General features: G+C 45.9%; 1 protein-coding gene across 1 annotated transcript; it reads right to left on the bottom strand.

The window, feature by feature from the left end:
• Positions 1-3276: 3276 nt before the first annotated feature.
• Positions 3277-23173, bottom strand: WSCD1 (WSC domain containing 1). The gene is made up of 9 exons (XM_069033323.1): positions 23053-23173; positions 16105-16797; positions 12831-12945; positions 12157-12341; positions 9407-9528; positions 7203-7368; positions 5631-5795; positions 4752-4952; positions 3277-3738 (listed from the first exon to the last, which is right to left on the bottom strand). Exons 2-9 carry the CDS (start codon positions 16529-16531, stop codon positions 3386-3388), a joined length of 1734 nt encoding a protein of 577 aa, XP_068889424.1. The 5' UTR covers positions 16532-16797; positions 23053-23173; the 3' UTR covers positions 3277-3385.
• Positions 23174-24005: the final 832 nt, after the last annotated feature.

Raw genomic sequence — 24005 nt, 5'->3', positions numbered from 1 at the left:
CACATTTCCTCAATTAGAGCTGATTTCATTTTAAAATCTTTGGGCCTTTCACATCATCTGAACTATTGCATAAAACATTTAATAATGCACTTCAATTGTATTCCTCTTCATTTGAGGGATTGCTTGACACTGGTTCATGTAACTAAGAGTCATGTGACAAGATGCATGTGACTAATTCATTCTCCTCTTTGCTGCTCTTTCAGGTAGCTTGGTCAAAACCATGCAGCCATTGGTGGTGGTCATGTCCCATGTCTAGAAATGATACACTTCCTGATAATTGCATTTTCTTGGACATGCACCTGTAAATCCCTCTATTTGTAACAGAAACAGCACAATGGTGCAACCTGAGGGGCCTGCAGACTGAAGGACTAGGATGTTGGGATGGTAAATGGAGTCCTGCGATGGGACAAGCTCCTGATCTGGGAACCAGTGACTGAAGATAAATAGGTGCTGTGCAGAAAGAGCTGAGAGAAAGATGTGTTTGCTGGTCTGAGTATGCCGAAGGCTAAAAAATGCAACATTGTGGTTCAAAGAGGAAGAGCTGATTTACAGCCCATTATAATTGTACATCAGGAAATTTGTTAGACTAATTAAACACTAATATAAATGGGAGATTCAAAGGGATGGCTTCCTTAAAGATTGCTCTCAACCACCCAAGGTCAAAAGCAAAGTGTAAGTAATGCAGTTGAGAAGTCAGATCTTTCTGATTTGAATAATTGTCACAATTGACAAAAGCAGTGACTCATCTTTTTATATTTGAACATCTCATTATATTGCAGGCCATTGGAAGACACATGAGGTTCCAGAGAGGTGTCATGTAAGGTGTCATGCTGATAATCCATCCTTTAATTAATTCATGGAGGTTAATATTGCTGTAGTAGTATAGTAGCTTGGTCTTAGCAATGAGTAATGGGTTCTAAAAGAAATGGGTTTAATGGAGGATTCATAAAGCAGTGCAGAAAGAACTGCTGGTGATGACATTCATGCTTTTTTAGAATTGCTTTAAAGGCTTTATTTTGAAGTTGGTTTCTAGGAAGAAAACCCATTTTCTCTCCTATTATGTTCTCTCTTCTAGTATGGTTTACCTACTTTTTAGCTGCAGTTCAACAGAATCTGGATTCCACCTTGTATAGTGTGACTGTTGTTCACTTTAAAAATCTCAAGTGTTAAACTCTTCAAATGTAGCATTTCTGTTTTGTTCCGGTTGCCTGCTTATGACTCATGACTTCCTGAGGAAAACTGGAAGCTTGAGGGAATTGCATGCATATTTATTCAATTTCTAATATTTTGAATACAAAAATAAGAAGGCGAGTCTACATGGAGTGAACATCACCATGGCTTTCAGTGGCATGATAGCTCCTTTTTTATTTATTTATTTTTTAACTGAGACATTCTGGTTAATTAAAGCTAAATGCGATAAGCACAGAGATGGTTAAGAGGAAAACCTGCCTTGCAGGGAAATTGGGTAAAGTGCCACAGGATATTTGCCCCTGCAAGATGGAGCTTGAGAGAGGATGTGATCAATATCTGTGAACACATCTCAAGGTAAAGACGAAGAGCTACTTCAGCTAAAAGACAATACGGACCAAAAAAGATGTGGCAGGGAAGGACAGTGTGAGCTATGCCTCTGTTCAGGCTGTTGGTCTGGAGATGTTTCCTGACCAGTAGAGGAAAACATTCTGCACCCTTCTCCCTAGGAGAGAAAGGGGTAAAAATACTGCGGGTTTTTTTAAGGCAGAAGTCAGCTTGTTTCGGTGGGTGACTTACATGTGGTGGTGCAGGCTGTGGTGGGGATTGTGTGTAATGGCCCATGAAGTCCTTCACTATTCCTACGATCCTAAAAGAACCCCAGCAGAACACATGCAAGTGACATGCTCTTGTGTCTGTACACACAGATGTATAAAGTATACAGTGTGTATACATATTTTGTACAAAAGGTATAAAAATAAAGAGGCAGCCCCTGTACCTCAGCTATTAAGAAATGGTTAGCTACAATTTCTTTTCTTTTTAAATGAGATGATTTTTGGCATTATGGAGCGAATGCATATTCATATTTTTTGCCAGCTCTAATTTTAGCCACCTAGAGTCTTCATTACAGGACATAAGCATAATTAAATTGCCTTCTTGAGAGTTTACAGCCTGTCCTTGCTCATCATTTACAGGTTTGAAATGACCAAAATATTTTTTAAATGATCCTGTAATGCTATACAAAGCTGGAAAGGCTATATAATAAAATGTCATTCTCATAATCTTCATGTTTTGTGGTGGGCCCAAATCCTGGTTTGTGGTCTCAGGCAACAAGCCCCATACCAGCCAGGTGGCACAGAGATGAGCCATGTGTGGAGTGTAAGCAGGGAGAGACTCAGGTTGAAGTGTACTCAACCTGTATGACCTGTATGTTTTTTAAAGCAACAATGATACACAGCCAGAGCAAGTTCAGCTCCCTTTATATAAACTTGTTTTATTAAAATTAGTATTTTCACTCAAATTTTTAAGAAATCCTTTATTTCACATGAACAGAAGCATCTCGCAGCAGGGCAGCCCCTTTGGCCGCAGGGTTTAACCACCTCCAAGCTGGCCAGTGGCCCAGGATCATGGGCCAGCTGCCCTGCCAGCCCCGTGTGCCCCTGTTCCCTCCCCACTACACAAGGGCCCCGTGCAGGGTCAAACAAACCTTGGGGAACTGCAGGAGTTAGAAATTAAACCTGCAGGCTGCTGGAGGTGGGTCCAGAGGGCAGCCCTAAGTAGCCATGGTTTTTCAGGTTGGACTGCCTTGGAGTTCCTGCAGGGATGAGGTAGGAGGTGGGATCCTACCCCTGCTGGGGCTGGAAGGGCTGGGGTTCATCCCCTTTGCCCCTATTCTCCAGGTGGTCCAGGCTGATGTCAGTACGGGCTGGCTGTGGCCATTTCTAGAACCAGGAGCACTGACTATGGTGACATTTGTCCCTGGTGTCCCCCTAGACCCACCATGATTCTCCAGGTGAAGAGATGGAGGTGCAAAAACCTGTGTCAAGCCCCTAGCACAGGTGGCACTCCCGTCTCTGCCAACCCTCTGGGGTCTCCTCCATGCCCCTGGAGCCAGGTTTGGGGCTGATAAAACCCAGGGATTCCCAACTGGCCCTGCTTAATGTCTGTATTCTCCTACAGGTCCCCAGCTGTGTGCCTCATTGTGGGGGATGCTGTGGCCACCCCCTTCTCCCAAGAGTGGAGAGAATTTGCACTGCTCAGCAGCCTCCACAAGTATCTTTGCCATAACTGCTAGAGAGATCTGGTCTTTTTTTTTCTTTTTTTTTTTTTTTTTGCTTTTCTTGTTTGTTTGTTTGGGTTTTTTGTTCTTTTAAGAAAAAAACTTCATTTTGAACCACAGCAGCATGATACCAGCCTATCATCTTGGCACATACTCCCTGGGCAGCCCTGAGAAGTTTCTTCCCCTTAGGGCTTCATCCACTGTCAGGATGTATCTGTTGATAAGATCTTTCATTTCCTGGGTAAATGGCTCAAAATTCTTTTGCTTAGCACCAGACCGCTTGAAATTCCCGTCCCTGTTGTTCTCCACACAGAGCAGCCGATCCTCTGTCACTGTCACGTTCAGAAACTCCACCATCTCCTTCAGCTTGGGGATGAGGCTCTGCTTCAGGTCCTCATAGTGGACAATGAGCAGGCGCTTCCCATACTTCAGCCACTCCAGGACGTGGGAGGCCCACCAGGAGGCATAGCTGTTCACAAAGTCGGGCCACTCTGGATGACCAGGAAGCCAGGAAAATGAGACACTGTTAGCCATGCTGCATGTCAGCAATTTTCCTTTGCCTCAGGCATTAACGATACCTTGATCTCTATTTGCTGTCTACAATAATTTAATTTCCTGAAGTCAAGACAGACCTAGTGAAAGCTTTTGGGCTGGTCAAAGAGCATTTGTGGCTGAAATGTAACAATTTGCAGTTTGCACTATAGGAAAGCCACTCCCAGCAAACTTTTTTCTGGGGGGCTATTTTGTCATTTTTTGATGAATAGGTCTTGAGTTGTGACTGATGAAAGGTGATACATAAACTTGGGAAAGAAATGTGTAGTGACACAGGATACTCCCTCCCCAACCCTCTTCCAAGCCACAGCTGTAATGCCTAAAATATGAACAAGGAGAAATGGAAGCCAAATGACTTTTCTGCTGCAGAGTCTGAATGCAGCAGTGTATCCAATGGGGAAATTGCAGTCACCAGCCAGCTTGCCAGTCAAACGTGAAGTGTGGCAAGCAGGTTCTGAAGTCTTGTCGTGTGTTCAGGGGACACTGAATCTCAAGCCCACTTATTGCTATTATCCTTATTTTTCTGCAGTGCAGTAGCACCTGTGCAGTGCTGTAAAATTTCCTTCATGAAATGTCATGCTCCATTGGATGCTCCAAATCTTAAATTATATTTCTCATGGCTATTACATGCTGCAGGGGCAAATTTTCTTTACCTCAGTCTGGCAAATGGGCTGTGCACAGGAGCATTGTACATGGACGTGTTTTCTATGCCCAACACTGCAGTGGCAGAGATGCTCCTGTGTGCCTGTGGCATTGGTTCTGTGCTCACCCTCCTCTGGGGGTGGGCATATGGCAAGACCACAACCGCTCCCACAGTGCAGGTGTCAGAGGTTTTGGGACTGATCCCTACTGCAGTGGGACTCAAGTCCCACTGAATTTGTTTGTGGTGCTCACTCAGGTCCTAGCATGTCCCCCCTTCCCAGCATACTGAGGAGGTGGGTTGAATGCTTACCTTTGCTCTTCCAGTTGCGGTCAGTGGCATAGCCCAGGTGCCCGGCATATTTTCTGTTGAACTCTGCCATCAGTGATTTGTACGGGTTCCTTATCAATAGGATCGCCGAGTCGAACATTTCAATCTCTGTCTTGCCACTTTCATGTGTTTTCACACAGATGGTCCTTCTACTTCTCCAGTGGTCTTTTTCTCCTTTAAAACCTGTTTTACAAGACAGGATTATTGACTTTTTTGCCTGACTATATGTCCGTGCCTTTTCCCACTAAATCATTCCCTACAGTGGTGTAAGGCTGGTGGGACAGTACCAGTCAGCTAAACCCATGGCTGGAGCCCCAGGCACCAAGCTGGGCACGCACTGGCAGCCAGGCTATCCCTCTGCTGGAGAAGGCATCCTCATCCCCCCACTGCAATGAGGCAGCTTTTCACAGGGCCAGTGCTTGGTACCTGCTGAATCTCTGCCCACTCAGGATACTGTCCTTCCAGAGTAATTAGGAACATTTGAAAATTTAACCTACATGTTTACTGAAGGGTCTCACCCCCAGCATTTAGGTAACTGGTCTTTTGGAGCAGCCTGTCAGATGGGAGCTGCACATGTACGTGTGCACAGGGCACCAGTGCAGGCAATGTGCACATCTGCAAATGGAGAGCCTGGCTGTTGTCTGTGAGGACAGCTGCCTGTCAGGAACAGCGTGCTACTGGAGCAGTCCCTGCTGCCATCTGCACTGCGGGAGGCTGCTTGGTCCAGGTGTGTGTTTGAATTGTACCAAACGTGCTGACAGTGACAGACATTGCTGGCTCAGGCAGAAGGATGACAGAGCAGTAAGTAAAGCTCTGTGCTTTGGAAGGGCTGCACGTGTCCCATCTCTTGGGCCCCGGTACCTTTGTTGTAGAGGGCTCCATCAAAGTAATAACTTCCTGTGTAGTATCCCGTGGCGTGTTCTATCAGATGGCGTGCCCACGTATTCCCAGCCCCAGGAAAGCTTGACAAAGCAACAAACACTTTGGATTTGGTGCTTAAGAATTTCCTGTCTGTGCAGCGGGTGTCTGTGAGTAGAGAAGATATTTCATTGTTAGCACTGTGGCTTTTTAATAATTCCACTGACAGCTCTTGATTACAGAGTTTATTGCTTCCTCCTTCTCTCTTTTACAAATATAGGGTATCAATTTGGTCTGGTTGTGAGTCAGCTACTTCCTAAAATTAATTCAGCTGTATGAGGCCAGAGATTATCCTCAGAGAGATTTCTGCTGGTTTTGTGTTAGGCGATGCTTTTTTGATAAAACTGCAACAAACCATTTTACTTGCCAGCAAGCTGTCTTAAAAGCCTCTCAAAGCCTGTTTGTTACCAGCTATTTGCCTGTCAAGGTTGGCTCTTCAATGGAACTCTAAATGTGCCACTACACCGGGAAATTGGGAGTTTTTTAACACAGGAAAAAAACCCTCCTAATGAAATGAGCTGTCTTTAGTTTAACATCTGCACTGCCATTTCTCTCTGAAGGCCCAGGCAGTGGCGAGCCCTACAAACGTGGAGTCAGACACCTGGTTTCATACATGCTTCTGTAAATCCTCACCTTGCTTCTTAGCATGCCATTGAAAGCAAGGATAGGATAAGAACTAATCTTGACCCTATGTGATGATTCATCAAGAAGCCAGGAAATAAATTGTCAATTACTCTCTTCATTCTTCAGAGCAAGCTCTAGATGAAGCCATGGCTAGAAAGTGCCCGCACAGCCCAGAGAAAGCACTGGTCTCCACAGACCTGGGAAGTACTAGCAATTTCATGGAAACAAGCATTCTTCTTGCAAGTTCTTCTTTCGTGCTGTGGTCTGCAGTCTACCTCTGAACTGGGAGATGGAGGAAAAAAAGAAAAGGGTGTTGGGGGATAAAAAAAAGCCCATCACCAATCCAGGAAAGCACTTAATTTGTTAATTTTAAGGTTGTGAGAAGTTTCATTGAACTCAGTGGAAACCACTGCATGGAAAAAGTTGCTAGAACCACCTAAATGGTTTTCTACACTGGAGCCTTACTCTCTACCTTTTTTTCTGGACTTCAACATGTATGCAGATGAATATTTTAGAGGAAGATGAGTAAAGCAGACTTAGGGTCTGCAGATCTGCCTCAGTGGCTTCCTAACATGGGGCTACGTGGTGGAGAAATGCCTTCCCAGACTCTCCCTCAATTCTCTCCATCTGCAGAATAAGATGTTTTTTCTGTGTTGGAGGGAGACAATGTTGCACAATGAGAGAATGGAAAGATGCATCTTCATGTGCATGATTGCAAGGGGGGAATTTAGAGAGAGACTGTTTCCTAAATTCCTGCCCGTACAGTGATACCCACTACTGTGGCTCAGACTGCTGTCAACGAGATCACTTTTACCCGCTGCAGAAGGGGCACAGGGGCTGTTTCCAGCAGTGGTGGCCCTGGCCCTGGCACAGCGAGGCTGGAGCTTGTACCTTGCACAGGTGTCTGATAGACCAGGCAGTAGTTTCCCTCGGCAGTGCTGCTGACATTGCGGGTCCCGCTGCAGCGCAGCCCATCTGCGCCGTCGCGCAGTGGGAAGCGCCTGGTGGGGTAGCCACAGTAGCATTCCTGCCCTCGGATCACTGCCAATGGAAACTCCTGCAAAAGAGAGAAAATGGATCAGTGTGTAAATGCCATGGCATCAACAGCCTGCAGGGAATGCTGCTGCCATGCAAAGAAAATAAATCTCCACAAGGCCACTGTCAAGATCACAGCACTGTTTGATATGTCATTCTAAAGCTCGTGCTGCTTTACTGTTACTGTCCTCATATTTGTGTTACCTTGCTTCTACATAGGAGACTTCCTAAGGTATGCAATCATGAGGACGTTAGTGTTGTTTGCAAGGAATAAATTCCTAAGGAAAATTCTTGTCTGTAAGACATGTTTTTTAATGCATTTGATGCAGAGTAATTCAGGTTTTGGTGTACCAATCTCACCCAGGAAGGGTAACAGGCTGCAAAGCTGTGTAGTGGTGGGGCAGTGAAGCCCAGCTGCTGGGTTAATAGTGGTAAGAACTAAAACAAATGTGAGGAAGTGTGCTAAATATTTGCCGAAGAAATTAGCAATTGCTTACTGGCCCAAAAATTCAGGTTTTCTTCTGTTTACCAGAAAGACTTGGGTTGCCTCAGTCCCCTGTGGGCTCTCTTGGTGGCATGGGTCTGTGTGGGCAGGCAGAAGTCTGAAGGAAGTTCAGGGAGCATTTGAGTGCAGAACGTTCAAGTCCATCTATTTTATATCAACACTTTTTGCCTTTTAAAAATCTTTTGGAGTCTGGGAGCATGTGACAGGACTGCTGAGCAGCTTATCTCTTGCTCTTTCCCATGCGTTCATCCTCTGATAAGGAGTCAAATGCAACACGTGTGCTGTGTGTGCCTAACAGCCAACGTTTACTTAGCAAATGAGATATGACATTGTCAAAAACTATTTACAGATTTGATCCAAAGGCAAAACAGTTCTGGGTTTGCCTGCAAACACAAATTTTTCCTTTACAATGAAGCAGTGTTTCTCAGTTTGAGAAATTAGTAAGCGTCCCTGCCCTCAAACACAGCCTAGAATAAAAATGTTCCTTGTGCCTCATGCCAAGTGGCCCCTGCAAGTGATGGACTGTTCTGGAAGGCTGGAGGTTCTGTGAGGCAACAAAACAACTGCTCCTCTGTACTCCTGCATCTGCAGAAGGTGGTTGGTGCAGTGGTGCTCTGCAGCCCCTCAGCACTCGGTGCGGGGTGCCAGTGGTGCAGTGCCTGGCCTCAGGGCAGGCAGGGTGGGCAGGCTGACCCTCACCTGCACAACCTTCCCGCAGCTTGGGCAGCACATGAGTGAGGAAGGAGAGAAAACTGGAGTGGGCTTTGCGTGAGGAATCTCAAAATTTTCTCAATATGCAATCTAAACCTCCCATGGTGCAACTTGAGGCCACTTCCTTATGCCCTGGTGCTTATTCCTTGGGAGAGGAGATTGCGCTGAGGCCATGGGTCCTGGTCAAAGCACTGTAATCAGCCAGCTAATAGTTGTAATCAATTCTGTGATGCTTCAAAAAGTAATTGAACATTGAGTTCAGTGCATGAAACTGAATGGGGCTGCAGGCAAAAGCTGACCACACAGTGAACCCTGGGTAGCAAAACCAGCCCCATCAGAGTGGGGAGGAAGGCAAGGGAACCAACAGCCACTAAAGCAGAGGGTGCCCTGCCCATGCCCTGTGCATGGCTCCCTGAGTGGAGCCAGCTCCCTTGGAGGGCACTAGAGTCACGTTTTGGATGCTGCCAGTCCACATCCACCCTCTGGCAGCATGTCTCCCCATGAGCTGCAGCCACCTCCCCCGGGGTCAGATATGGCTCAGGGCTTGATTGGAATGTTACATGGAAATGGTATTGATTTCCTCATGGTTGATACTCATCACTTAGAACAACTTGCCTGTGTATCATGTCTAGTTGCACCACTCTGATGAGTTTCCCTCCCGCCATCCCCACTCCAGCAGTTGGACCAGATGCATCAGTGGGTATTTACTCTGATGAGTTTTGTCCTTTAGAAACTCATTTACAAATTCAAAGCTCTAAGGCACTAATCTCTCCCCGTCCCTTAATAGATTAGAATTTAAAATGACAAAAAAGAAGAAAGGATGTGAAATGAGAACTGTTCTTACTTTCTTGGAGCAAAATTCAGAGCACATCTCCACCGTCAAATTGGGCTGTATCAAAGAGGCTGGAAAGGTGTCTGTTAAATTTTCTGGAGCTCTAAAACATCCTCGATAGATAACGTTCCTCCCTGCGGGGAGATGAAATAGGTTTCTCTTAAGAAAATGATGTCCATAGTATCCTGCCTCTTTCACAAAGAACAATATTAGGCTCAGAAGGCAAAAATAATAAAATAAATTTTATATTACAAAGGCTGCAGAAATAAGAGAAACTATGATATACACTAGAAAAATGTGTTGCAAATCCTGTGGTATTGAAAGGAGCACATGCCTTTAGCTTTGTACAAACCACAAAAAGCAGGGCTGCAGCACTGACTTTGAGTTAAATTCCACCAGTGGAGGGCATTGCTATTGTTTGCAGGTTCCAGTTTCCTCTGAAGACCTGCTTTCCCCTACACGAGTTAAAAGCCCTGATAAAAATCTACAGAGCTTCTGCACCAGAAAAGGAAAGGAATGTAAATGACTCCTGAAAACCCCCTCACCAGACCAACCTTCCTCTTCAGCTGCCCCTCTGCTCCCACAACTTTTCAGGCCAAGGGAGTTTGCTGCAGCCTTTCAGACCCTAAACCAGGCTTTTGTCAGCTGCTAAGGGAGATCAGCTTCCATGGTGTCTTCAGCACTAGCCTCTGATTTCACCTGCTTGTGCAGAAACACCACAAAGTGTGGCAGTATTGCAGTTGCTCCCTTGAACGCTATGGCCAGAACTGATGTGGGAAGTGAGTTTAATGACAGGAGAGTTGTGGTGTAGTTACGAAGAAAAAAAAAATGGTTCTGCATGAATTTCCTCACAGAAAAGCCCAGACTCTCTAGCAAGAGCCAAGAGCAATCTGAGGAGAAGCTGCTTAAATTTTTTGTAACTATTCAAACCATTTACTAGAAGCAGAGCTGGATCTCAGGGACCACTCACGTGATGTAAAAATAAACTAACTCCACCCAAGCTGAAAGGAGCAGGAGTCTACCTAGGACCAGGTCCCTTTGAGCACAGCACCAAAGAATAAAAGAACAGGAGTGTTTGGACTTCTCAGAATGTTCTTGAAAGTTCTGCTAAATCTCGCACTGACATTTAATTCCTGAAACAAAATGTTTACAAACATGTTTAGAGTTTTCTTAGCGGTCAGGAAGAAAGCTTGACCTGCCTACACCAGCATCAGGAGGGAGCAGGATTCATGGATTACTCTGCAAACGGCTGGGTTTTTGTGGTTTGCCTGCTTTCTTTCGGTGAAGGACACCCTGAGGCAAGCGGGACTCTGTGCCACAGCCACCTCTGGCTGCCACAGCTGCGTTCTCTGAGCCTCGTTAACGGGATATGGGGGCACGAGTCAGGGTGTCTGGGGAACCACGGCGGGAAGAAGAAGGTGAGGGATGGAGAGGGGAGACGGCAAGCCCTGTCTGAAGGTTTAAATGGAGATGTCACTGAATCTGCTCCGTGTAAGGAGAAGACTTACATGAGGTCTGTGCTCTATGGTATGCAGCATAAATCGTGGCGGCCTTTACAGTCTCAGAGTTACTTTCTAACATACTTGTTCATTGTGATTAATACTTCTGTTGGCCCCTCAAATGGCTTGTGTCAGGGGGATTCTTCAAACAGACAAATATCAGGTATTACTAAGGGCAAAATAATTACAGCTCTAGCTTCAGGCTAGACTAATTTGAGGAGTAATTCATTAATACTTTAAAAAAAAGTAAATGCTGTCTTTTCCTGAGGAATATGTATATATATTTTATGCTGGAGGTTGAAACAGTGATGCATGTCCTGGGAAACCTGCCAACATGCCTGTCAGCCTGACAGTGGCAATTTAGGTCTATGTACCTTTGATATATAATTTATATGTAGCTGGTTAGATTATTGTACAGACCTTGACTTGTCTTTAAGAAGAAATGAAGTACCATCAATACTGGCACAACCTAAGGTCTTGGTGCTTCTTCTCAGCAAATAACACCCACGAGGTCTTGTGAGCTTGCCAATTGCAAAGAGTAATCAGCTGTTTAGATCTGTTATGTGCTTTGTGTTTGCCTAAAGGTTTATCCATTGTGTTCCCCATGGCAGCTAACTGAATGATGAGTAGAGTTTCATCTAAAGATGTAACAAAAATCCCAACTGCCACTGGAACAGAACTCCCTGGAAAAGCAAAACTCTGGTCTCATTTGTCTCAGGAAAGGGATTAAGGTGGCTCTCTCTCTGGCCTCTACTTATTCTCTGCAGTCACAGATCACTCACGTTGTTTTGGGTCATCTGAGCATAGGGTGGCCTTGATCTGAGTGATTTTCTGCCCTCCTCTTATAGGGCACCTGTTCCAAGGCTATTTCTTAAACACACATGGGTTTGTACGCCTGCAGTGGATACCAAAGGGAGTGTTTTTTTCAGCTGAAATTCTGCTTCTGTTGCAGTCCCTCTGCACTGTGTTGAATTTCCTTCTTGGTGACACAAACCTCCTCTGTGGCAGCCCAAGGCGGCGTGCCAGGCACATCTCCCCGCTCCGAGGTGGTGAGCAGCGCTGCTATTTTGGGGAGGAGCCAGGGACCAGACCAGCAGCAAATGGACATTGTGCCCTGCAGGCACCTTTGTCCTTTGCTGCTTCAAACTCTGGTGACAAATGGAGTGAGACAAGCAGCAGGGACAGCCCCTGTGCTCAGCCTGGCCGTGACATCTCTCCCTTGTGGGGTGAGCAGCTTCCCCTGTCCAGTCCATGCCCACTTACGTCGCCTCGCTCCTGCCCGCAGCTCTTCCACGCTGTAGACTGAGAGCCGGTTCACCCCTCCGCACACGGAGCCCTTCTCCCCCTTGCACTCGCTGTTGCACTCCTCGGGCTTCGAGGCAGCAGCTGGGAGTGTGTTCCCACAGTAGCACTCTGCTCCGTACGCCAGGCCTGCATAGCTGTAAGCCCTGCAAAGAGAAATACCAGTCATGTCATAGAGGTGCCTGTCTGCTCCCCAGTTTGTACCTGGGGAAGGTAGGAACCTGTCCCCATGTCCCTGCATACAGCGTATGCTTCTGCTGCCTTGCTCTGGAGCAGAGTCTGTCCTGGGGACAGCATGGCCTCCTCAGCAGGGGCAGCCACCTCAACAAGATTTGGGCTAGAGACCAATATCAATCAAAAGATAAATATCTTATGAAGACTATTTAACCAAACACTAATTTTTGTCAAGGTCAATAGAAAATATATTGTAAGTAGCCATGCTGCCATAGAGAATAGGCAGCAGTGCAGCAGTCTGCTTCAAGCAGGGTAGCAGAGCTACGCTGTGCCTGAAGGTGAGATAATCACTGTTTTCATAGATGCTGTATGTTTAACATAGGAATGCTTTTCCCTTTTCAAATTCAGTTCCACTTATTGTCAGAAAAGAGAAAACTTGTAGTGAAAAAATACCAACTCACCTCTCAGCACAAGCTTCCTGACAGTGAGCTACTGTCATTTTTCTTAAGTCATAAAAGACAGCTCCCTTCAGTGTCCTCTCCCTCGAATCGTGAGTGAAGCAGCCCATGTAGGTGCCTGTGTGCATGCAAGACCAGGGTTAGGCAATGCATATGGGATGCAAGGGAAAAACCCATCCCAGGCTTATCCAGTGCAAGCAGTGCTGTGTTTGGTCAAGTCCCAACCTGTCTGGGGTCCCACACACTCTGCAGACCTCTCCACTGGTACTGAACCTTGGTAAGGGTATTGAAGGGGTCAGCACGACTGCCCCATGGAAATGGGCAAAAAGGAAATGAGACTTTCCCAGGTTCCTTTCAGCACACCTGTCTTTGCATACCCAGAGTCTGTGACCCACCCAGGACCACGGCTCCTGCATGCAGCTGCTGTCTGCTTGACTCCCTCCTTTGCCTGACAAAACAAGGCCCTTCTCTAAAGTAAAGGAGAATGTAGCCTTCAAAATGCTAAAAACTTCCAGAAATCCTGTTGGATTTCTCCCAAGTGTTCTTTAAAATCTCTAGCTGATAATGAGATGGTGCAAGAGAAATATTAAGAAAATCAATTTTCTTTGGATATAGAGAGTTATATTAAAGCTGTAATGGAAAGATAAATTCACTCTTAACTAGGCAGCACAATGTAGCTATCGTACTGAGCTATCTCCTCTCTGGTGCAAAGGAATCTCTTCAAATATGTCTTGCTTTACTTAGCATAGAAAAGATAAACGTTTCTCTTAGACTGCATTCAGTGCTCAGCCTAATTTTTGTTGTCATGAACAAAATACTGTAAAAATCCAGCCCATTATTTAATATACAATTGGAAGGATGATGTGGAATTCCACTATTATACAGCAATTGTGTCTATAAGCACATTTTATCATTAAAATATGAAGGAAAAAAGGAAATTTGATTTTAGAAATAGCAACACTGAGATGATAACACAGGGAAATTAAATAATATGAGCTGTGGACAGGAAAAAAATACATGGTGAAAAATGAAACTAAAAAGCATTATATTAAATAATCCACGAGAAAAAGGAAGTTTGAGTTACTCCATGAGGGATTTTGGAGCCAGGAATAATACATTTAAATATTACAAACAGAGCAGTAGATCAAAGACCTGCACACAGTAATTTGCCAACGTGCAATTAGAAAATTCACAAGCTGTGAATACACACCCCCAGCACACCATTAACAAGGTGGGAATCACGCACCTGCAACAAAGATGCTCCACATTTTACTGGAGACTTTTGATTGGGATACTGTGACTCAAACCTGTAGCAGCAGAGAACTGAGGATGTGGGGCCAAAGAGCCTGACTGGGGGTCCTGGGCAGGCCAGCCAACGTCTGCCCTCCTCCCTGTGTCCCTTCCAAGCCACCGCCAGTCTGGCAGCAATTTCTCATTCACATCCTCCCATGAATGAGTTACAGAGAGATTCCACGGTCTCAGAGTAGCATGTCATGTCACGTCAGCGATGCAGTCCCTGTCACCTCTGCATCCCATTCAATGGCAGAACCAGGCCAGGGGAAACTGGAAAACTCCATTTGCTGGGAGAAATCTTAATAGAAAACTCTCATTGTTGTACTAACAGTATTTGCCAGTGTCCCTGTCAGGAAAAGTGTGGTCCCTACCCTGAGGCACTTACAATGTCAACAGGTGAGATAGCCTGACCTGGAGAAAAAAAGGCCACATGCTCCTGGATGGAGACAGAGCAAGGCAAAGTGAGCTGGGAGGTTCACAACAGGCTGGGGCCAATGCTATTGTTTTTGGCTTGGGTCAAGGGTCTGCCTGGGGAAGCCTTCGAAGGGCTGGCCAGCAGCCCCTGGGCAAGCAGGGGCAGAGCTGTACCGCCTCAGAGCCATGGCCTTATTAGGATGACACCCATGAGGAGTGCACAAGCCCAGCCTCCATGGTCAGGCAATGCTATACTACTAAGCAGGAACCACGGGGCATCACTGAAACTTTATTAAGCATTATAAGCACAGAGGAGTTCATTAGGTCTTGGAAGGGATCCATAATGAAATAACAAGCCTCCAAGTTTACTAGAAGTGAATTGGAGAAGATAACGTGCTGTACGTAAGTAGTTAAGTTTTAATTAATTACCTTCAAAGGCATTGCAGTGCTTGTTAACAATATTGTTCTTAATAACGTCACTTCATATTCAATCAGATATTCAAATGATGCATATTTGAATCTACAGTTCAATATGGTGAGATGCACAAATAAATAGCCCTTCTGGCCCCTCTCATCAGTAGTTAGAACCTAAGCAAGTCCCTGGCTGAGCAGCTCTCAGTCTCTCCTCTGCCACCAAAACCTGCCACCAACAGGGTGTTCTGAAGCAGCTCCAGTTTGGTGCTTCAGGTAACTGCAGCAGTTCAGTTTGCCTGACTCACGCTGTATGACTCATCTCCCACCACTATCGCCTTCTCATTCCCATTCCTGACAATTGCTTCAGTAAGTATCATGATGTGGCACCCATTTTGTGCGATTTTGTGCCCTTTTGTTTGGACAAATTTATTCAACAAACTAAAAAGCAGTTCTGAAATGTGGTGTCTAGTCATCCAGATCCCATTCCTGTTTTATTATCAGTGAAACACCTCCAAGAACAACTAGTTCTTCTAAAAGGCGCTGATGTTCTGTGCCCATGCAGCAGTAGGAATTCTCCTTGTGTTTCCTTGGCCTGTTGCACGTTCCCAGCATGCCCACCATACCCCAGGAGGTTGTTTCTGGCTGGGGGGTTGATGGCCCAAAGGGGCAATGCTTTTGCAGAAATGCTCGCAGAGGGCAGATCAGGAACAATCAGTGTGTTTGTAATAGCAGATTTTGGTATATACTAGAAAGCTTTAGCAGGAAGGAGGCACTTCTAGACTTAAGGTACTGTATGGTTTTGGATAGTTAATTTGATAAAATTCACTTTTTTAATTTGCTCTTCTGAGAAAGAAAATTAAAGTGGTCATCTCTGCCTGCTTGAAGAGAAAATAATTTAAATTAGAGAAGCATATTTCATTTCTGGGCTTCCATTCAATCAATAAAATCACTTTTTGGAGGAAGTTACAGCTCAGCATGATCAGGATGGGTAAGTTTGTACTTTGGCCTGTGCATATGCCTCAGAATTATTTTGAACGTGGCAATGAGCGAGGAGGAAGGCAGACCTGCAGGGGCATGGGATGCTCGCCTGTGTCTGCCTGGGATCGGCAAAGTGCAATCTGTGTGTGCCAGAAAATGGGCAGGGGACATCCCTTACCTTTGTGTTCAGTAGTGTGCTTCATTGCTTTGAGTCCTGCTGTCTGCAGGGGCTCCTGGTCACTGGTGAACCGGTGAAACCACCTTCTCCTCAGCTGCCTGAGCTCTGAGTTACGGGACATGAGCCAGTGCGGGCTGTGCCGCTGGTCCAGGGCCGGCTCCTGCAGCGCATCCATGCCCACCAGCAGCCTGGGACCGGGGTGGGGACTCTGCAGAGTCCTGGGGTCTACGATCCCAACCCTGGTCATCTCGTCCAGCACGGGCACGGCCTGATTAGCGGGGGTCCCACGCGAACCTTGCTGGATAACCAAGCGGGTCCGCTGCAGCAGCAAGAGGCTGCCAGCCATCAGGTAAGCTGCTGTGAGGAAGAAGAGCAGAAACTGGGTCCGACGGAGAAACTTCTGTAGCCTGAAGAAAGCTTTGGCCATGCCCTTACTGAAACTGGCCCTTCACACTTCCCAATGGGCCCCCGAATCTCCACCTGGCCAGACACTCGTTCCTCCCATAAGTTCAGCCCATCACTTTGGTTCCTTCTCCTGCTGAAAAGCTTCTTCCCAGGTGGCTGCAGCAGAGACCAGCGTGGTGTGGCACTGCTGCCAGCCTCAGGCGCCTGGTTGGCCCAGGGACTCCATGGGCTCCTGGGGTGATGCCTTCATAGTGCCCTGCTGAGCTGCCAAACAGCCAATGCTGAAACCTGAAACACCAAGGGGAGTAAGGCTGGTTCACATCCAAACTGAAAACATCTACCATCAGGGTGACTTTCCTCCACCCACCCCTTTTGGCTTTATCTGAGCATTTCTCCATCTGTTGTTTATAATTATGCATGTTAAGAACTATAATCCAATGATGAGAATGATTGATTGAGCTCAAGCGAGTTTCAGATCTTCAGACTTTTTTCTTTTATTTCTTTTAACTCTGAATGCACAAGAAATACCTTAATGATGAGGTTATTTCTCTTGGGATGTTTGGAAAAGAAGTTCTTTATTTTCTTTTGTTGGTAGCCAACATCTCCATCCTTTGTCACTGGATGAACAAGCAGCCACAGTACAGGCATCTTTTTAGGGAGGTATTACCAAATTCCTTCCTTTCAGCTGAACAGTAGCTCAGCTATAAATGCAGATCAGAAGGAAACAGTAGTGTGGGTGTGTGGGAGGAAAAAAGAAATTGCATCAACTCACAATAGATAAGGTAATAATTATTCATCTCTGTGCAGTACAAAGAAGTTGGGCTTTATGCTGGAAGGATATTTGGAGGTTCTGTGTCTGTTGCTTTAACAGAAACCAGAAATCCTGCTATATCTTTTTTAGTGGATTCATATTGCCAACTATTGCTGTGGGGATGCGTGTGGAGAAAAACTAGTAAATGTTTGAAAAAATTTCATCTCAAGTTCAGCAGATCTCTCTTGACTGCTGCTGAGCTTTGCAGCTTTAGTTGTGCTGATGTGTACCACGATGGGATTCTCTGGGCAAGAAAAGCTCCTTTGTGCTCTAGGGAACCTTTAACCTCCCGTGGCAAATAAAAGCTGGCATCTCCCCATAAGTTCCTGTTTTCCCAGTCTATCCCTTCTGTGTGGAGCCAGGCAAGTGCTGAGAAAAGATGCAGTGTTTTCCAGAAAAGAAAATATTATGGCTTTTGCTTAGCTTGCAGTTGGGGCACACTCCTGAAATACGCAGTCCTGACAACAAACATCTGTTCACTGTATTTCTTGTTTCAGTAGTTGATTGAAAGTTTTGTGGATGTTCGCTTATGCCACTTTCTTAAATAAATGTTACCAATTAAGTTTCCACCCATTCCCTTTTTCATTTGGTTGTGCAAATTCTTTCTGTCTTAAATAGCAACCAAACTAAAGATCCAAAGCTTCCAGGACAAAAATAAATTAAAGCTCAGTTAAATCTGAGCCCGAATTCCTTTTGTGCGATCTTTTAGCCTCAATTCCTAAATGGGGCAGTCACAAGGCAGGAATATCTCTCTCTAACCTTACAATTTGGGTGATCTTGAAGACCTGATTTAGGTCCTTTTGTTAAGTGGTGTTTTTTTTAAAGTACATGTATGCTGATTTTAATTGTAGAGGACTGAGTAATATCCAAAAATATTCAATGTGGTGATTGCTACTCTTTCTTCAAGGGCTGGTGAGCACGAGCAGGTGCAAAGCACTGCCAGGCTGTAGCATCTTCAGTGAATTCTGACTGCACTCTCTACAGTAGAAGTTACACACCTCCCTTCGGATCAGCTCCAAAGCCAAAGAAAATGCATTGATTTACACCATCTAAAGAGCTGACCCTTAGAGTTAAATTATTGAAAATCTCTGATCAATGTTGTGAGTGCTCAAGAATTGCAGTAAAAGGGTCAGAAGTATCGAGACAAATGAATGGAAAATTAGCCATAATTAGATCCTGCAGGTTGTTACTGCACTAATTCATCTGAAGAAATACTGTCTATGAGCATAGGTGGGATTTGATTCACTAGTTGTTTCTGCCATGGGGCAACTGTAAACTTGAGCTGTTCCCAGTGGAGGCTGTCTGATCTGAAAGCAAGTGGTGTGCATATATCAGCCACTGGAGATTCAGACTGGGGATTCTCCTGCTCCATGCTGTACTTCCAGGTTGCGCTGGGTCAACAGGGCAGGTGCCCACATGCCTTGGCTTCCGGGCACACCACATTGCTCGAGGTGGCCCCACGCAGTGAAACACTGCTGCGAACCCTCAGTGGTGAGATGGCAGTGGCTGCAGTCACACAGGAGTTCAAAAGGTTTAGGATTTCCCCCCCCCCCCCCACCAGCACAATAAGGCTAGATAAATTGATCAGATTTGCAGTCATTTCTGCCCAGCTGCAACTCAGGGTTTCACAGCTCTTTTGGTTTATTCACCAAGGGAGAGGTGCTTCAAGCCCAAGTTCTCAGATGCGTCTCAGTCGCTGGTGCTGGAGAGGCCATGCTGGGGCAGCTGGAGCTTTCTGGCTCATCAAGCAGTGCCGACAGCTTGGCTGGAGAAGGGCATCAAGACCATGTAGCAGAGGTCAGGCATGTTATGCTTGAAACTGCATCACTGGCCCAATTTAGTCCCTTTTAATGCCTCCTGTGTTCTTGGTCAGTTGATTTGGGTAGAGTTTCTCCATGTTTGCAGTGATGTAAAGGGGAACAGCTGGAGGCTGCATTATCGCCAGGATGAGAGGATGTGCCACTTGCCTGGGCAGCACGTGGCAATGTCTCCTGGAGCCAAGGGAGACTAGTCTGGCCAATGCCTGCCTAAACAGCACCTGGGCAGGGTGTTCTGCCTCCACATGAGCAGGATGGAAAACTTGCTGTGCATCAGCAGAACTGCAGAAAACACCCAGGGTATCGCACCTAATTTAACTGTGCAGCAGGCTCTGCATCCAAGCATCAAGAAATGTTTGGCATTGCTCCTATTGCTCTGCCAAGTTTGTTTATTTATTTGTTTATTTATTTAGTAAGGAGAAGATGCTTCTGAGTCTCAAAGGGGTAACTTTGCCCTTGCCCAGTGGTTGAAAAAGTTTAAATGGTACAAGGCAATTTTGCTGCATTCAACATGATGTGTACAAGTTACCTCCAGATGCACTCGCCCTTAGAGCAGTTGCCATGACAGTACATTGTAGTAAAACCCAATGAAATAAATAAGCAGACTCTCCGCCCACAACAACTGCTGCAAATGTGCAACTCGAAAATTAAATGTTGCTTTTCAGTGGAGAAATAGCAAAGTGCTGCTTACATAAAAACTGTCATTTGATTTTTCCATAAACTGCATATTGCCATATCATCAAAGTATGCCTAAAAGAATTGAAGTGTATCACTTCTGATGATGATATTTAAAAGGAAAGACTAAGGAGGAAAGAACTAGTATCTGGTAATAGAAAATGCGTCATTTGTCTTTTTCATGCATGTTTCACCTAAAATGAATAAAGTGAAGTGGAAGAAAACAAGTCTTCTATCCCGGTTTATCAGTTCTCACAGCCAAAGGGGGCTTAGGACCATATTAATTTGGAGTTGTTAGTAAAATCATAAAATTATAATTGAAGGGACAATGATGGATAATTGATGATGATGATGGATAAATGATGGATGAGAACTGTTAAATGGCAGAGGAGACCTCTAGGTGAAGAGAACAATGAAGGGGTTAACACTGCACTGAAAAAACAGCAGTAGTTAGCACTGGAAAGTATCGGCTTTGGGCATGGTGAGTGGAAGCACAGATCTATAAGGCACCGGGACTTCAGCAGGGAAAGGATCCCTTGCCACCAAAAAAGTTGCTGTAAGGAAAAGCAGGTCAGTACCTTGCTTCCAAAATGAACTTGCAAAGTGTGACAGAGGATGTCACATTAGGCAGCTACATTAATGTATTTGTAAAGAGAAATAAAAGCAATTTGGTTCTACTCCCCTAGCTGAAGGAGCATTTACAGAATTTTTAAGGGAAGACTGAATATTTTCAGTGATACCATGATGCTGGTAAAGGCTGAAGACACTGAGAAACAGCCCCAGACTTGCAGGTGAAGAGTTGCCTAACTGAGGACTGTCCCTTAATATGTGCTCAGTGCAGAAGCTCAGGTCAATGCTGCATTGAGAGGTGCAGGTCATCAAGAGTTGGTCCTTGTCTAAAGACCAGCAGGATTTTGCAAATTCACAGTTCTTGGCAAGGAAGCAAGATGATGTTTTCCATTGTAAACTGAAGGGAATTGGACTCATGATTACTATTTTTAGAAAAATCCATCCCTCTTCCACGCCTTTCCTTTCTTTTGTCAGCTTTCTTTGAGAACAAATGCAGTCAGGCCTCAGCTGAAGGATTCTGGCTTGCAGCCTTTTCCTTGGATACACATTGCCATTTTCTCACGACGTTTTGGAAAGTCGAGACAAATATCATATTGTGTGAATGCACATAGGAAGTAAAACTCTTAAGAAGCTGCAAATTTGGTGTTGGGACCCTGTCAAGAATTTGCAGTTCCCTTTATTCCAATAGCTAAAATCATTCTGAGAAACTTCAAGCATTTCTTACAACTTACAAAGTTTTCCTTGCCAGAGGATGTGTCTGTGCTGACCCCACATGTCTCCCTGTCAGGTCTGCCAACAAGCTGGAAATTAGGTAGAAGCACCCAAATTTCTCCATGTGCTGTGGTGACAAGCATTGCAGCTTGAGAGGACTTTCCAGTGAGTTTACCACTGCTTGCTACACGTGGGCTTGCTACAAGATGTAATCAGATTGCAAAGTTATCTTTGATGGTGTGATTGTGTTAAAACCTTTAAATAACACTGAACTGTGATAAATAAAAAAAAATCTTTATGCGGAGTTAGCAGAACGACAGAGAAAAACTCTGTAGTCCATAAATTGGTCAAATCAAGTTGAAAATAACATAAATTAAACATATATATTATACTCTGTGCATTCAATACAGGAGGCATTTTACAGTGACAGACAGTTCTGCTTCGGAGGGGAAAGGCAATGTCACAGAGCAGAGCTGCAGCCTGAGGTGGGGAGTCAGCACTAACTTGCACAAATTCTGTCCCAGTGGCTCTTTCACCAGATATTAAACTTGTTAAGACCAATTTTTTAGCATAGACAGATGTAAATCCAGACAATAATGTTGTTGGTGAGCCTGAGGTGAGGGAGGCAGAGGAGTCTGCGGGCGGCAGGTGGTCCAGCAAGACTTCTGAGAGTGCTGACTTGGAAAGTGCTCAGGGACAGCTTGAGCAGAGATCACACCATGGTATTTCTCCATTAATCCCACACTTTTTACCTAGCTCAGGTCATAATGCAGTAATCAGCAGGACTGACTCCATGCCAGCGTGGAAAAGATGCATGCAGACATATGCATACTCACATTTCAGGTGCACATGTGCATACACATACGTGTGTGTGCCTTCTGTACACAGAGGGATGTGTGCTCCAGAGGTAACACACAGTCTGCTGTCACCATTCTCTGATAAACTGAAATCTTACAGCAAACTGGTACTGAATCTCAAATGTATTTTACTAACAATAAAATATTCATGCATGATGTACGTCCTTAGATATTCAGAGTTCAAGCACCCAGCAAATGATGCTCTATCTGCAGTTTCCAAAAGCCCCTGTATGGTCTCTGGCTGGAGTTTTGAACAAGAATGTTGTAACAAATGTACCACGTATTTATGTTTGCCTTAGCCCACAGGAACTACAGATGAGATCTTTCCCTGTGTGCAAGGAAATCTACTGAAATTAAAATAACACACAGCTCTGTAACTGAATCATAGGTGTTTTAAAAGTGTCTTTTATAAACCCTTCAATATGTGAATTCCTGCAACATTCACCTACTAAACGTTGTTAGTCTATTTGTTCAGCACAGTGATGCTCCAGAAACTGTTTGGAGAAGCTGAGCATTCCAGCCTGCCTCGCCAGGCTGTGACACAAACACACTTGCAGTATCCACTGCTGAATTTTCAACTATAATGTTCCGTGGATGCTTGGGGAAGAGCATCTCGAGAGCAACCTGCAGTCTTTGTAAATAATGCCGCTAAGCCCTTTACTTAGATGCTATGGATAAATTTAGTAAAATAGTCATTGAGACTGCAATGAATGCTGATACCTCAGCCTCTGCAAAAAGTTGTCCGGTTATTGCTCGTGCCCAGGCCAGCTGGTGCAGGGCTCGCAGAGGCAGATACTGAACGGTGTAAGAAAAAGAGGAAAAACCTCACCTTTCTTTTGTAGCTGAGGAACCCCTGTTGTAGCTAGGCAAAGTCCTGTACAATCCAGTGAAATATTACAAAAGGCCGTAATGCATATCTGAAAAGCTGATAAATCCTGCTCCCTCTGCCCTTCCCTACTAATCCTTCTCCTGCTCCCGCTCCCAGCGCGCAGAGCCGTAATCCTGCGCGCACCCCGCGGTGCCGTGCCGGGGCTGCGGCGCTCCGCTCCCTCCCGCTGCCCCCGCCAGGAACTCCCCCAGCCCCGCTCCGCGCCCCGCTCACCGCTGCCGCCGTGTCCCTCGCGGGTCCCTGCGGCTGGCCGGGGTCCCTGCGGCTCAGCGGGCCGGGGCGCCGGGGTCCTGCGCCCTGCGGGAGCCGGCGGGAGGGAGCCGCTCCATGGCCTCCTGCGCCAACAGGCAGGATGGAAGCAGCCTCCGCGCCGCGCTGCCAAAATCCTCAAGCACGGCCAGTGCGCTCGTGTTTCATAACGCTCCCCTGCCCGGCGAAACAGCCTCTCCTCTAAGGCTGCTTCACAGCAGAGCTCTGCAGCCTTCTGCAGCTGCCGACGTTTCCAGACCTACCCATTCCCTCTGCCTGGATGTTTGTCCAAACGCACGGATGACTGCATCGGCAGAGAGCTGAGTGGCGGCAGCAGCAGCGAGAAGCCCTAACGCGATCAGCTGAACGGATGCTCCCTGTTTGTTTCTCGTGCCTCTTCCCACTAGAGGCCTGGACCTGGACCCCTTCCCAACAGGTCGAGAGGGTCCCGGGACCTAGGGACCCTAGAAGTCACCCCTTCTGGAGACCTGGACCCCTTCCCAACAGGTCGAGAGGGTCCCGGGAAAGCGAGTCCCTGACAGCCTCCCGGCACCAGCGTGGAGATTTCAGGCAGAAAATTGTTATTCTGGGCACAGGTGGCTGGAAATAAATTATTTATAAATGTGAGAGCTGAAAGGCAGTTGCTGGTGTCCTCAGGACTGCCTGCGCTGCCACCTTCCCTGCATATTCCAGCTCGGTTCTGCTGCTGCTTCACATGGAGATTGAGGAATTTAAAATTATTCTTAAAGCATCTGCATTTAAATAGGGGCAGGCTGCACCCCTGCTTGGGGTTTTGAAACACCCCATGGTCTACACATATTCAATGAAATCCGTGGAGATCCATCCCTTTTTGACTCCAACTCTGTGGAGTCAAAACAGAATGTGGTTATGGGACCCGCCTTTGGTTCCTCCCTGTG

The sequence above is a fragment of the Aphelocoma coerulescens genome, chromosome 19 (assembly GCF_041296385.1).
Source record: "Aphelocoma coerulescens isolate FSJ_1873_10779 chromosome 19, UR_Acoe_1.0, whole genome shotgun sequence".
NCBI lineage: Eukaryota > Metazoa > Chordata > Aves > Passeriformes > Corvidae > Aphelocoma > Aphelocoma coerulescens.
This window is presented reverse-complemented; position numbering and strand designations above follow the sequence as displayed.

Excerpts from the sequence above, each read along its gene's own strand:
- WSCD1 (XM_069033323.1), bottom strand. The coding sequence starts at position 16,531 with ATGGCCAAAGCTTTCTTCAGGCTACAGAAGTTTCTCCGTCGGACCCAG. Across the intron at positions 12,342-12,830 it reads CAGGAAGCTTGTGCTGAGAG|GGCTTACAGCTATGCAGGCC; the intron begins GTGAGTTGGTAT and ends TTCTCTTTGCAG. Across the intron at positions 9,529-12,156 it reads GCGGGCAGGAGCGAGGCGAC|GGAGGAACGTTATCTATCGA; the intron begins GTAAGTGGGCAT and ends ATCTCCCCGCAG.